The sequence below is a fragment of the Nicotiana tabacum genome, chromosome 6, assembly GCF_000715075.1.
Source record: "Nicotiana tabacum cultivar K326 chromosome 6, ASM71507v2, whole genome shotgun sequence".
Classification (NCBI taxonomy): Eukaryota; Viridiplantae; Streptophyta; class Magnoliopsida; order Solanales; family Solanaceae; genus Nicotiana; species Nicotiana tabacum.
This window is the reverse complement of record NC_134085.1, coordinates 160,404,547-160,416,898: the sequence shown is the minus strand read 5'-3', so window position 1 is coordinate 160,416,898 and position 12,352 is coordinate 160,404,547. Positions and strand designations below refer to the sequence as shown.

Genomic DNA, 12,352 nt, shown 5'->3' with positions numbered 1-12,352 from the left:
CTAAGTCATCTCTTCCTTCACAAACTGGAATTATAGCCATGGAAGCTACAGAATGAAACATAACAGAAATATGTATACCAGAGAAATGCTCAGGGTCAAGAGAAGGACATGCGTTTCCCGTAATCCTTCGCAAGACACTTTCTTTTCTTTTTGCTAATTCTTCTATTGTTGGTAGAAGATTGAAGCATATCATCAGAGGGTAGCTGTAACATCAACCATCCACTTACCAAGTTACCAATGTATCACTACTAGCTGCTGATTTAATCACGTTATGATGAATGATTACAGAAAAGGCATCACCAGGCTGTCATACAACTAATCACACAAGTAATACATATACAATATCTACAGTTTCTGTTATCATCATTGGAAAGAAAAATCTTTCTTTCTACTCACAACATGACAGTAACAGCATATACTAAGCGCAAAGGCATCACTCACGCCCTTGTACGAAGCCAACCAAGGGCAGGTGCTTCATAGTTAAGCCCTGACAACAGCCATGTAACAGAATGTGACACGTCATATAACAGGCATGTAACCCATCCCAAACTGGCGAAATCTTGATTTTCACGACTTAAGATTCATCATCATCTTGCAATAGTATTTCATAAATATCAGTCCTCAAATTGAGTTCTTTATCCCGCATTACTTCCTGGAGATCCGACAACTCTTTTGCTGTAAGCACAGAAGCTAACTTGATGAAACCATCAAGCCAGAGCCTCTTTGACCTGTGAAAATGTAGAGCAACAGTAATGAGGTTATTACAAAGCACAGCAATAAAAATTACCTGATTGGTGTTAAAATGAATACACTGCAATCTTTCAGCGTTGCAAACTACAGTTTTAAGGTTAGGTCAATGCTAAAGAAATATTAAAATAAGAGAGTAAGAAAACCCTACAACTGAGCGACATGTGTGTTATGGTAAGCAAGGAGACAACTTGGGAAATGTAGGAATTGACACCATAGTGCTAGAGGGACAAAAATGGTAGGCCATCCATGGGAAACAAAAAGTTATACAATAAATCCATGACTCGATAGAAGTTGCACCAAAGCTACAAGATACGAGTAAACAGAGGCTCACTCCCTCAAGGGCATTTAACTGCTGAAGTGAAATGGGAGGCTCTAATACAAAGTACATGGATATTGTCCAACAGTTGGAAGAGGGGAATGACTAGAAATAAAGAGTTTGATTTCCCTTCCTCTCCCCGTGAACCCGACTCTAGTAACAATTTCCTCTTAGTCTTTTTCTTTTTTTGTTTGTTTTAATAATATTATGTCGAGTTCTTTCCTTCTTGGCCTCTTAAAGTATGAAATTCCTTTTTATCCTGAATCATTTCACTGTTACAGCATATCATGAATAATATACTCACCACGGGCAAGCATGGATGGCCCGAAAAAAAGCTCTTCTAGCTGCAGAAGGGTTGCATGCTATATCACTTTCATAGGCAATATACGAGCGCCAGATTAAAACTGAGTTACGTAGCTTCTCATTCTCCAATGCTCTCTCAAAAAGTCTGCGTATTCTATGCTCTGTACCACCTTTGCTCATGTCGAATGATAATGCAAAGAGCCAAGCAACAAGCGATGGTTTCCTGGAAGTTTAAGCAAGGGACACAAGAAAGAGTGAGAATAAATCTTTGAATCCAGTAGATGCAAAACAATATAAACACAGCTTTAAACAGCTACAAGTTTAGGTATGTATGCTTTCTGCATCTTCTTTCAAAAGGATAGATTTCAAATACAAACCAAGAAAGATTATAATACCGTCAAAAAAGGCGTCATCCTAACTTTTCTTGTTCGTGTTTTATTTTCATTTTTGAATTTACTGATTTAAGGAGGACGGAAATTAGATCTAATTGTCCATTATAAGGCTCTCCGACATGAAAGAGGCGGAACTCTTGACGTTGGAGACCTTCTATAATACATGCTTGACACAGCTTTTCATTCCAAAAGCCTGCCACAAACAGAGCCCTTAGAGAAAGATCTTTTAAGAAGTACTCAGATAGAAAAATGCACGTATAAACATGCATTTGAAAGTCAGATTAAATACTTTTAAGAAGCACTCAGATAGAAAAACGCATGTATAAACATGCATTTGAAAGTAAAGATTCGCAAACTTAGCTGCTTGAGAAGTCGTACAAAAAATAAGAGAACTAACATTGACTGACTACTGACATAGAATTGGGGGAAAAGTTAAGAGGGCCATACTTTTGGAAATTTTCGTCAAAGATCCACCGCAGCTTATTGGGTGACACATAGAGATGGCCAATTTCAACTAAAGCATTGTAAACATTTGGACTGCATGGATATATATTCAGTCCTTTCACCATAGATTCCCAAAATTTTGACAGCTTCATTTCTTGATGATGTCTGCAAAGCATCCTCATGTAAAAGTTGAACAAATGCTCCAGATGACTACTGTTCCGCCTCCTTTCTACAGCAAGGTCATTGCAGTAACCATCAGTAAGATGAAATATTCCATCCGGAAGAGATGTGTGAGATTCAAGACAATGATAAAGCACATAGATTATCAATTAGTAACACAACTTCTTAAAAAAAAAAAATAATAACATACTCCTGTTTCTCTCTTTTAATTCTTGGCCGTGAGGGCGTCGAGGTGAGGATTCCAAACTACAGAATAAGTTATAACTAGAGAAAGGTATGCCCAACAAGGATAACTTAATCTTAACGTAGCTTGGAGGATTTACACGTACTGTCAACACAACTTTTAGGTCTAGCAATATTTACAAATAAATGCAGGAACAATACAGATATGCCTCCCCTCTCATCAACTATCTAAACTCTACTTACATGGACGTCTACAACATATAAAGTATATTTTCTACACCTGAATTGAACGTAAGTATTAGTAGAATTTCATTTGAATATAGTCCTACTCTATTGAAACAGACTCTGAACACCGAATAGTGGACTTGTATCCAACTAGCAGCTATACTGAAGACCTCTTTTTGATAAAGTAATACGTTTTTGTTAATGATGCTTGTATACAAGAAGTATACCAAAATGTAGAAACCTACACAAAGATATGGCTTTCTCCAAACAACACCCAATCTTCTATACATAAAGGAACCTAATCGGTACACCAAAAAGAAAAAAGAGATAAGAGGCTACTCCTCAAATGTACAAAATCAATCTCTACACCTTCAAACACTCTTATAAAGCAAAACCCAACGAGAGAATTAGTTTGATTCCAGACGCATATTACACCAGTATTCAGATGTCTAATTAATATATAAATTCCGTGATCACGGTCTGAAAAGAAAATAACCCCATTGATTCAAATAGCATATTAACAAAATCAAAATTTATCTTTTCATTGGTTTCAGCTTCTTTTTCAGAAACACATATCAGCAAGTTACATTAGATGAAAATGTTACTAGTTGCATTGATTAGGAAAAACATTATCCAAAAGAGAAATCAAAATTCTCATGGAATAGTAAGATGAATTTCCGACAATCAATACTCCCCCTCCCTCCCCCACCCCCCACCACCCCCAAAAAAAAAGGACAAAAGAAAACGAGCATCCAGTTTAAACAATTATATAGACATATTTTCACATAAAATTCATAACATTCAACAGGAAAAACAATAAGAAATCAAGAGATTGGAATGCCGTGAAGGTCTAACTATGATATCCATATCCCCCTTGATTAATCTCCGACGGGATTAAAAGGCTTTGCTTCAACATAATGAAATGTTTTCTAAGTTAGGGACAAGTCCTCTGCCCCATATTTGCTGTCTAGTTCATTAACTCTCTTTCTCATTAAAATACCAATTACAACGGTATGTATATAATAATAACAATAATATGTGATATGACATGATAAAGGCACATCAATTGTTCACCAATTAATACTCCTCATGAAAGAAAGGAAACGGAAAGCAATATAGTAAAATAAAATGGAGCATGGAGATATAGCATCAGCAAGAATGTCGTTTACCCTTAACGCAGTTTACGTTTATCCTTAGCATCACGATATTCTTTAGGTAAGACCATTTGTGCTAGAAAAAATGAAATTGTGCAATAGCTTTAAAGAGCCAGAAACAAATGTATAACGAACAAAGCTTGGAAAAATCAAACTCAATGAGAGCATGCAAACAGGCGCAGCTAGCTACAATAGACCCAAAGGACATGAAATTCCATGTTTAAAAGGGAGAAAATGAGAGGCAGCGAAAAACTGATTACCAGGAAGCACCATCGTGAATGCTTGCTCCAAAATTTGAACACCTTCAGTCCATCCAATTGTTATCTCTTCAAATAAAGCAGCTGAACATATGAGAGTAACTGATTGATCATCAATTAAACCGCGTGTCCATGATGAACATAGCATATTCACTTGTTCTTTGAATCCTTGGCGTGCTTTCAGCTGTTGCAGGCTTGATGGTTTACATTTATATGGACTGTATTTCATACCGCTTCCCAAGCAAGATAAAATATGCATAGCACGTAAAGATGATTCCGCTGATACAGAGCCTCCACGAGTACCGTTTCCGAGCTCCACTTCAGCGTACCAGAGATATAGGAGAGATGCATTCGTCTGAAAATCCTACTTATTCAATAAAAAGTAACACTACAACATCAAATGACAAAAAAATTTATAGGTAGCGAAGAAAAATTAACCAACAAGAAATAAGACCAGTAATTGACTGAGATTGCTGGAGAAAATATTGGCTGGAAAACCTTATTTCATGGTGAAGGAAATGGTGATTTAGGCACTATCTAGAGAATAGAAGAGGCCTCTTATAAATCACAGGGCCTGTTGAAGCGGTACTGCTCTCCAATGAAGGGATACAGCACGCGAACATCATGTTAAACAGGAAATAGAATGTACCTGTGGAATTCCATCCATTGAAGACAATGCCATGTCGAAAATCTTTCTAGCATGGTCAGTATTTCCAAATACTGCTTCTCTTCGTGCATAAACTCCACAAAGCAATACATCCTGTGAGGAAAAAAAAGTAAAGACAAACAAGTGACTTTCAAGTTGAGCCATCAGAAGCATAAACCCAATGGAGGCATCAGAAGCACACAAAGTTTACAGCACAAATCCATTTGTGACGCAAACTTAATAAAAAAAAATCGTGATGAACAGGGACGAACGAAAAGTAAATGAACCAAAATGACAATCATGGGGAAGGGCAGGGCCCAAGTGAAGTGTACACCAATCATTTTCGAGGATACAAATCAATATCAAGTCTCTAACACCTATCACACTGCTACTGTCTCTAAGCACCTAATAGAGCAATGAGGTAAACTACAAAGTTGAGTTTTGATCAACAAATTATGCAGCAGCTGTAATCACATGAGATCCTGATCAATCTCCAACATATTCAATAAAGTTCAAAGGAATTGACAGAAGAGCATAAAAGGTGCACCTTATTTACTGTCAAGCTTTAAAGAAAGAAAACGAGCGAGAAAGAGAAAAGCTGACATCTCAGTAAAACAAACAAGCACCATTCTGATGAGGACTTGCAAAACCTCAATAACCTATTGTCACCAATGAGACCACTATTCGTGCATTGATGTTCTTACACAAAGATATCATGAAATTACATAACCAGGAGCGAGTTACCATTTCTTGATTGTTCAAATTTACCTCTTTGTTCAAATTTACCTCTATATTTATTTGCAAGCAATTATTTTATAAAAAGGTGGCGTGCAATATGAAAGATTAAAGACATGTACTCTACTATTTTAGAAAACAATGTGAATATACCACACACGTAGAATACTTGACCAACAAGATGAATAAAAGATGTACCTGACGGTTACTCTTCAAAAGGCTTTTTGCTAAAGTTCGACATGGTGTTACTGAACAACTAGAAGTATTCATCGCTGTATTTGATAGCTCCTCCGCAATAAGAACAGCTTCTTCCAAAATGTGATTTTGGGGAAATACAGTGCAACAAAGCAATGTAGCATTTCGAACAAATTCCATCATGCTAGTCCTCATAGAGATATCATCGGAGCTACTAAAAACTTGCTCCAAACTTGTATCAATTTGGTTCCTTCCTTTTTTGGTTAAAACATCGTGCACTCTTCTTAGTTCATCAAAGAGAGAGTCTGGCATTGCCTCCAAACTAAGGCTTTTTTCAGCCCAACTTGAACTGTTTGTACAAGTCCTGCAAGCATTAAAAGGAAGTAACTTACATACAGCTAAGTATATTACTCTTGTTTCCATTCCTTATATAGTTTACCAAGCACCTCCGAGTGGCTTCTGATCTCAGTTAACAGTGTCGATTGTCAAAGAGGAAGAACCATAGTAACACAGAGAACCAACATATCAAACCATATATTTTGACATGATTGAGAAACTAAAACACAAGTAATAATCTCTGAATCACAACTCACTCTCAGCAACTTGTAAATATTTACTTATCAAAAGAAAAAAAACAACCCACTCCTCAGCAACCAAGAAAAAGAAGACCTAATTGAATGTCACAAGGAAACATCTTTTAAATGCAGCAAGTTTTTTGTCGATCCTTCTCCTAGATCTTCTCTTGAATCTTTGATTTCATATTGCAGACAGCATTTTGGAAACGATTATTAGAATTTGTAGATTAAAAAGTTTGCAGTTCTCCATCTAGGTTCCCTTAACCTCTAAATGGAAGTCGATTATATCCAGAGACTTGCAAAGAGAGAGAGAGAGAGAGAAACTAATTGAATTAAGCCAAAAAAATTCAAAGAAATATCCAAAATCCTTTTTCTGCATATAATTTTAACATATTGACCCTTTCCCTTCTAAAGTGTCAAGGAAAAGCAGGGCAGATTCAGGGTTTTAACCAAAACAACATTCTTTATATTCTTAGGCAAAGCACTAACTAGCCAATGCTAGATGCGAATATGTAGAACAGTCAACACAAATAATTTAACAATTTAATATCATTCAAGGTGGAAAAAAGTATCAGGACATAAAAAGGATGATCCTAGCTAGTTGAGCAAAAGTGCCGAAACTTTAGGGCTTTAGGCTCACCAAGTAATAGCAAGCTCAGGCGCTTTCTACAGGAACCAAGCTGAACCTAGATAGCATTATCCAACCCCTACTTGTAAATGTGACAGGATGACTTGGTTCTCAGTTCTCAGAGTTAAAAAGTTCATAACTTTAGCATATGAGATCCTTCCCAAGTATGCTAGAAAAAGACCACCCTTTTCTATCCAGATACATTCACACAGTAATAAGATCCTCAAGCATGAAACTCTAATGCGTGACATGGACCTCTGCGTTTCATTTATTGGAGCAATATGACATGTTTAACTCTATTATCTAGTAAAATCAATGTGAGCACTAGTGAAATCAATCTAATATTCAAGTTAAGAAGACGAACCATTGAGCCATCCTCCCGCCATAAAAATCAATGAACTGCGATACCATGGAAAAACGTGCTTCTTCAGAACTTATCGAGAACAGGTAGTCACTCACGTCTTCATATGCTATTACTCTCAAAAGCTGTTCCTCATCTGGAGCAGCAGCAGGATCCTCGCTATGAGAACTCCCAGCTGTTTCACAAAAATACGCAAGAAATTAATTGTCTACCAGATAACAGATGCAAAGAGAAGAAGAGAAAAAGGAGGCAGGAAGCAACTCATCGCTTGGAAACTACAGGCAGTACACTGACACTTAGAACAGTTAGTTCAAAATCTTTACAAGGAAAATAATAACAAGCTATTATCACACTCCATTTGCAAACGCAAAACATTCTTAAGCATAAAATTAGCCCCAAAATCAAAATAATAGATATTCATAGTCATGGCAATGGATAGACATAACTGGGTGGAGTTAAGCATGATAGGTGAATGCTGCTAACAACACAGCGAAAATGAAAATGAAACGGGAGCTATTATTATAAGTACAGGGTGGAGAGCATGACACTGAATTTTATCCAGAAAATTACTATTGTTCATGACTCAGTCACACGATAAATAATTTTGGACTGCCGCTTTATTGGCATGTCTACTGTCATTTAGCCTTTGGAGACAGTAAAAAGAGATAGAATTGCCAAGCTTTTTGAAGAAAAGAGATAGAGAAGCTAAGCCATTGAAACAGAAATTGACCCTAAGTGTTCAGAAGTGAACAGTTCTTTTATTGGGAGTGAAAAGTAAAAGGTCCATGAAGTGACAAAGAGAGTATTTAGTACAGAGAATGTTTCAGCTTTCCACTCTAGCGAGTGAACCTTCCAGAGAACAGTTCTCCCTTGCACAAAGATCAACCTTCCTTTTTTTTTCTTGGGGATGCCAGCCTTGTTATCCCTCTGTTCAGTCTATATCCTAATTTGTATATTTTTTCCCTGATTTAGTTAGTGATGGCCTCTCTTCAAGCAATTCCTTCACTTGATATTTCTTCCCAAAAAAGTGTAATTAAACTTAATAAGGAAAGGAAAGATCAGTGGAATGAAAAGGGATGGGATAAAGAGGATTACTTTTAGCATGGACTGGCATCCACTCGCTTGAGTCTCTTGCTACCTCTTCTTCTGACCACCTAGTCCAAGTTCGTGTGTCTTTAATCTCACCATTAGCTTCAGTAGCAGCATCAATCCCAAGCATTTTCAGCAAAGCTTCAGTATCATCTGTCTGCTCATCATCTTTTGTTTCAGCTAATTCGTCAAGAGCACCATCTGTCTCTGTTATATTTTCTATAGCGTCATTATTTTCTTTACTTTTAGATAACGGTTCTGACCAACCAGTCCAACCACCTTTTTCAGAATCATGTGAAGGCTCCTCCCTCATAGTTTGCCTCAGCTCTTCCTCTTTCTCCAGCCACTTTGACCAGCCGAGTGCACCATCTTCCCCAGCCCTAGCACCATTACTGTTCCAAAAATGCTCAAATAGTCTTTGCTTACTTTGCTCACTAAGAAGTAAAGAAGGGCAGAACAAGCTGTATTCAATCTCCGCCTGGAACATGGCAGTAGCCAACTCTCTGTACCCAGCCTGCCACTCAAACCGACATAGACTGAGAAATATATCAACCAGACCATGTTCAAGTCTTACAATAGCGGGATCCATAGAAGGCGAATTAGCACTTCCAGAAACCTGTATCCAACAAATACATCTCCATCAGCAAATGGAGTGACGGAAAAGATCAAGATGAATTTAGTAGTCAGTAACTCTAAACTCTTGCACCACAGCATGTGCTAACCCTGTAAGATTTCACATACATAAAATCAAAGAGAATATACTGAACTATTTAAAGGATTACTTCCTATTAGTTTGATCTAAGTTTTCAAAATTGCTTTACAATTAATTTCTAGATATAACACAGTGGAAACATACAGTACTTAATGCTCATGAGATCCATGCAAAATTTCATTTTTACAAGGTAGTGCTGCACCTACAGTAAATTTTTATCTTTAAGTTGTGAATGAATCCAATATTCTGGATATACATGGACACTAATATGTATAAATTTAGTAATGATCATACAGTTTGACCCTTGAGCCATTCAAAGGCCTCACTTAGCAACTTCTTATTTGGAAATCTTTCACTATTATCCTACTTCAGCAACCAAATAAGGACATTCTAGGATATGCACACACCAATATTTGTTGATCTGGTCCTCGCCAAGTTCATGCTGGAAGCTACTACCCACCCTACCCTTCCCCAACAACTTCAAGGATTTATCCTTCATAAACACTTGGATACAGTCTCTCTCCCAAGAGTCCAGAGAAGGTGCTCTTAGGACAAATGCACTTTCAAGGATCTACGGCAAGCAGTAGGATTTTACTATGCAGTTTCTCATCTATTTGACGGTTAATGATACCATCAGTTTTGACCCAGAAGGGCACGATCATCTTTATCATTTACCTTGTATAAGATGATAAGGACTTTATCAGAAGCCACACAAGCACCCAACACAAAGATCAAATTTTCAGAACAGCAAGAAAACTGAAAGTCTGTATGCTCAAATTAATAAATATCTTATGCCAAAAAAAAAAAAATAAATAAATAAAGAGCATAATGTGTCAAAGGTGAGGACCTGCCTATGTTGCTTGGACCATGCACCAGATAAAGCTTGGATTGCATTTGCATACATTTTTCTCATTTCAGAAACCTTAAACCTTGAAAAGTCGCCCTGAACAACCCGCAAAAATTCTCTCCACAATGTGTAACTACCTGAGTTCTGGAGAAGTATCTTCTCCCATCGACTAATCAGGTCATCAATGCTATCTCTGCTCTGATAAGCATTCATAAGAGAGAGAAGCAGGTCTTCGCTGTCAGGGTTCAGCTCAGTAGCCTTCTCCAGAATACTGATCTTCTTTTCAAGTGTTTGCAAACGGGCACCTTTCTGTGGTTGCATACTTGCTACCTTATCTTGGAACTGCGCAAAAGCCAACCAAATTTGCGCGTCATGTGGTCGTTCCCTTGTCATTTTGTTGAACTCCTTTGTTTTGCGAAAGACCTCATCCTCCCAAGATTCCTCAACCACTGCATTACCTGAAACAGTATCTCCTCTGATTCCTTCATCTGACTTAACTTCATCTGGCAATGAAATGAAATCAGCTGGCATGCTCATCATGGGCTTGAGAGGAGCCAAAAATCTTAGACGTTTCAAGTTCTTATGGTGCTCAATTGCAGCGTATGTTGCAGACCAATAGCGACCTCCAGACCTTAGTTTATTGTCCAGCGCATCAATATCACTTTCTCTTTCAAAAGTTCTCTTATCATTCAGCCTATAGTAATTGAGCTCAGAGTTTTTCCTCGAATTATGAAGCTTGTAACGAGCAACATCCATTCTACAGTGCAGCAGAAAATATTCTACAGTTAGTAAAGTGAAGTGAATCAAACTAAGACCTAAAACAAATTAGGTGTTTCAAATGCACCTTTTTGTGTAGAACAAAATTAAAAATCCTTTTCCTCAATGATGAAATCAAGTATGATTCTACGAAAGCTCAAAAAATCAATTACATAAAATCAGTTTATTCCTTCATACATTATTTACCCTCACCATAATAGAAAAGAAAGCACGAGTTCACCATGTCCATATGTAACTCATAAAATCATTGTGCATGCCCCTATGATAACAAATGGACACTAATCTCATTAACTCTATTTTACTACACACAAAAAAGAAATCATAACTGATCCGTGTTTGAGGCGTAGTTGATTGATTGATGGACTTTGCTGCAAATACGAATAGTTTAACAAAAAAAAAATTGCACTGCAATGATTTTTCAGATGACAATTCCACTGTGTTAACTGGTTGAATCGTCATTCTAACATTTTCAAATTGCTCCCACTGTGGTAGATGTTGAGAAGAAATCTCACTTTATGTTTTACGATTGCATTGCCCATAGTGAACCAATAACTGCTAAATCCACATATAAGTTCCAATTATGTGTAGTTTTAAATTCTCTTGACAGCTAACAAATCAAAGTACAGTAAAATTAGAAAAATTAAGCAAGTTGCGTCACGACTCTTTCTGATTACTTGTTCTACGTAGCTTAAAAGAATGCATAGAAAAGCAGCATTCGCACCTGTAGAGAGTACCAAAAGCTAAATTGTCTCGATCGCCACGAGAGTCAAAGTAATAGTCTTTATCATTAGCAGTAGCTGAAGAAGAAGCCCAAGTTCGAACATCACGTTTTCTAGAAGAAGAAAGTGCATAGTCATAATGTGGGCCCTCATCACTCAATCGCTGCCTTTTCTTTCTCCTCTTTTTCTTCTTCTTACTCTTTCTCTCATCATCATCAGAAGTAGACGAGTGGCCCCGCTCCGACGCGGACGAGTCCAGCAACTCATACCGTGCTCCCTCTTCCTTTTCTATGTCTTCTCCTTCTTCGTCTTCTAGATTCTCGGGGAACTGGATATTACCGTAGTTCGTTGAAACGGTGTTGTTTATAACGGAGATGTCGGTTGTGAAGCTGGAATTGCGAAGCCATTCAGGAACGGCGTCGTGTGAGGTGGAGGGATTGGGCGGTGCACATATCTGAGATTGGGGGAAAACGGGAAATAGCGATGAACTTTTTGATTCGATTTCTTCCATGGCGGACTCTGTTTCAATCTTCTTCTATAAACTACTAATAAACCCCGCGTATTTTCCAAGTCATAATGTCATATTACTGAAAATGTACCTATTAATAATAAATTGATTAAAATAATTGTTACAAAAAATCAAAATAAGATAGGTAGCTATATACTAGCAATTAGCATAAACCACAAGAGATATTAGTGTGCCAAAACGGGAGATCTATCAAATTATTCTTTAATTTTAAATAAAATTTCTTCTATAAGATTGTTAATATTATTCTATAATTAATGTAGACATTTAAAAAATTATTCTTTTTGTCTAATTGGGTATATTAAATAGCGTAATTTAAATTTTCAATTTACATTTCT

The 12,352-nt window shown here is 37.1% G+C and overlaps 1 protein-coding gene across 1 annotated transcript; it reads right to left on the bottom strand.

Annotated features, from left to right (window-relative positions):
* Window positions 1-242: 242 nt before the first annotated feature.
* Window positions 243-12,077, bottom strand: LOC107786802 (uncharacterized). Its single transcript, XM_016608311.2, has 10 exons — window positions 11,491-12,077; window positions 9,993-10,749; window positions 8,440-9,049; window positions 7,348-7,519; window positions 5,784-6,144; window positions 4,854-4,964; window positions 4,208-4,568; window positions 2,209-2,434; window positions 1,371-1,592; window positions 243-728 (listed from the first exon to the last, which is right to left on the bottom strand). The coding sequence occupies exons 1-10, from the start codon at window positions 11,997-11,999 to the stop codon at window positions 575-577; spliced, it is 3,483 nt and encodes a 1,160-aa protein (XP_016463797.1). The 5' UTR covers window positions 12,000-12,077; the 3' UTR covers window positions 243-574.
* Between the last annotated feature and the right edge of the window lie 275 nt (window positions 12,078-12,352).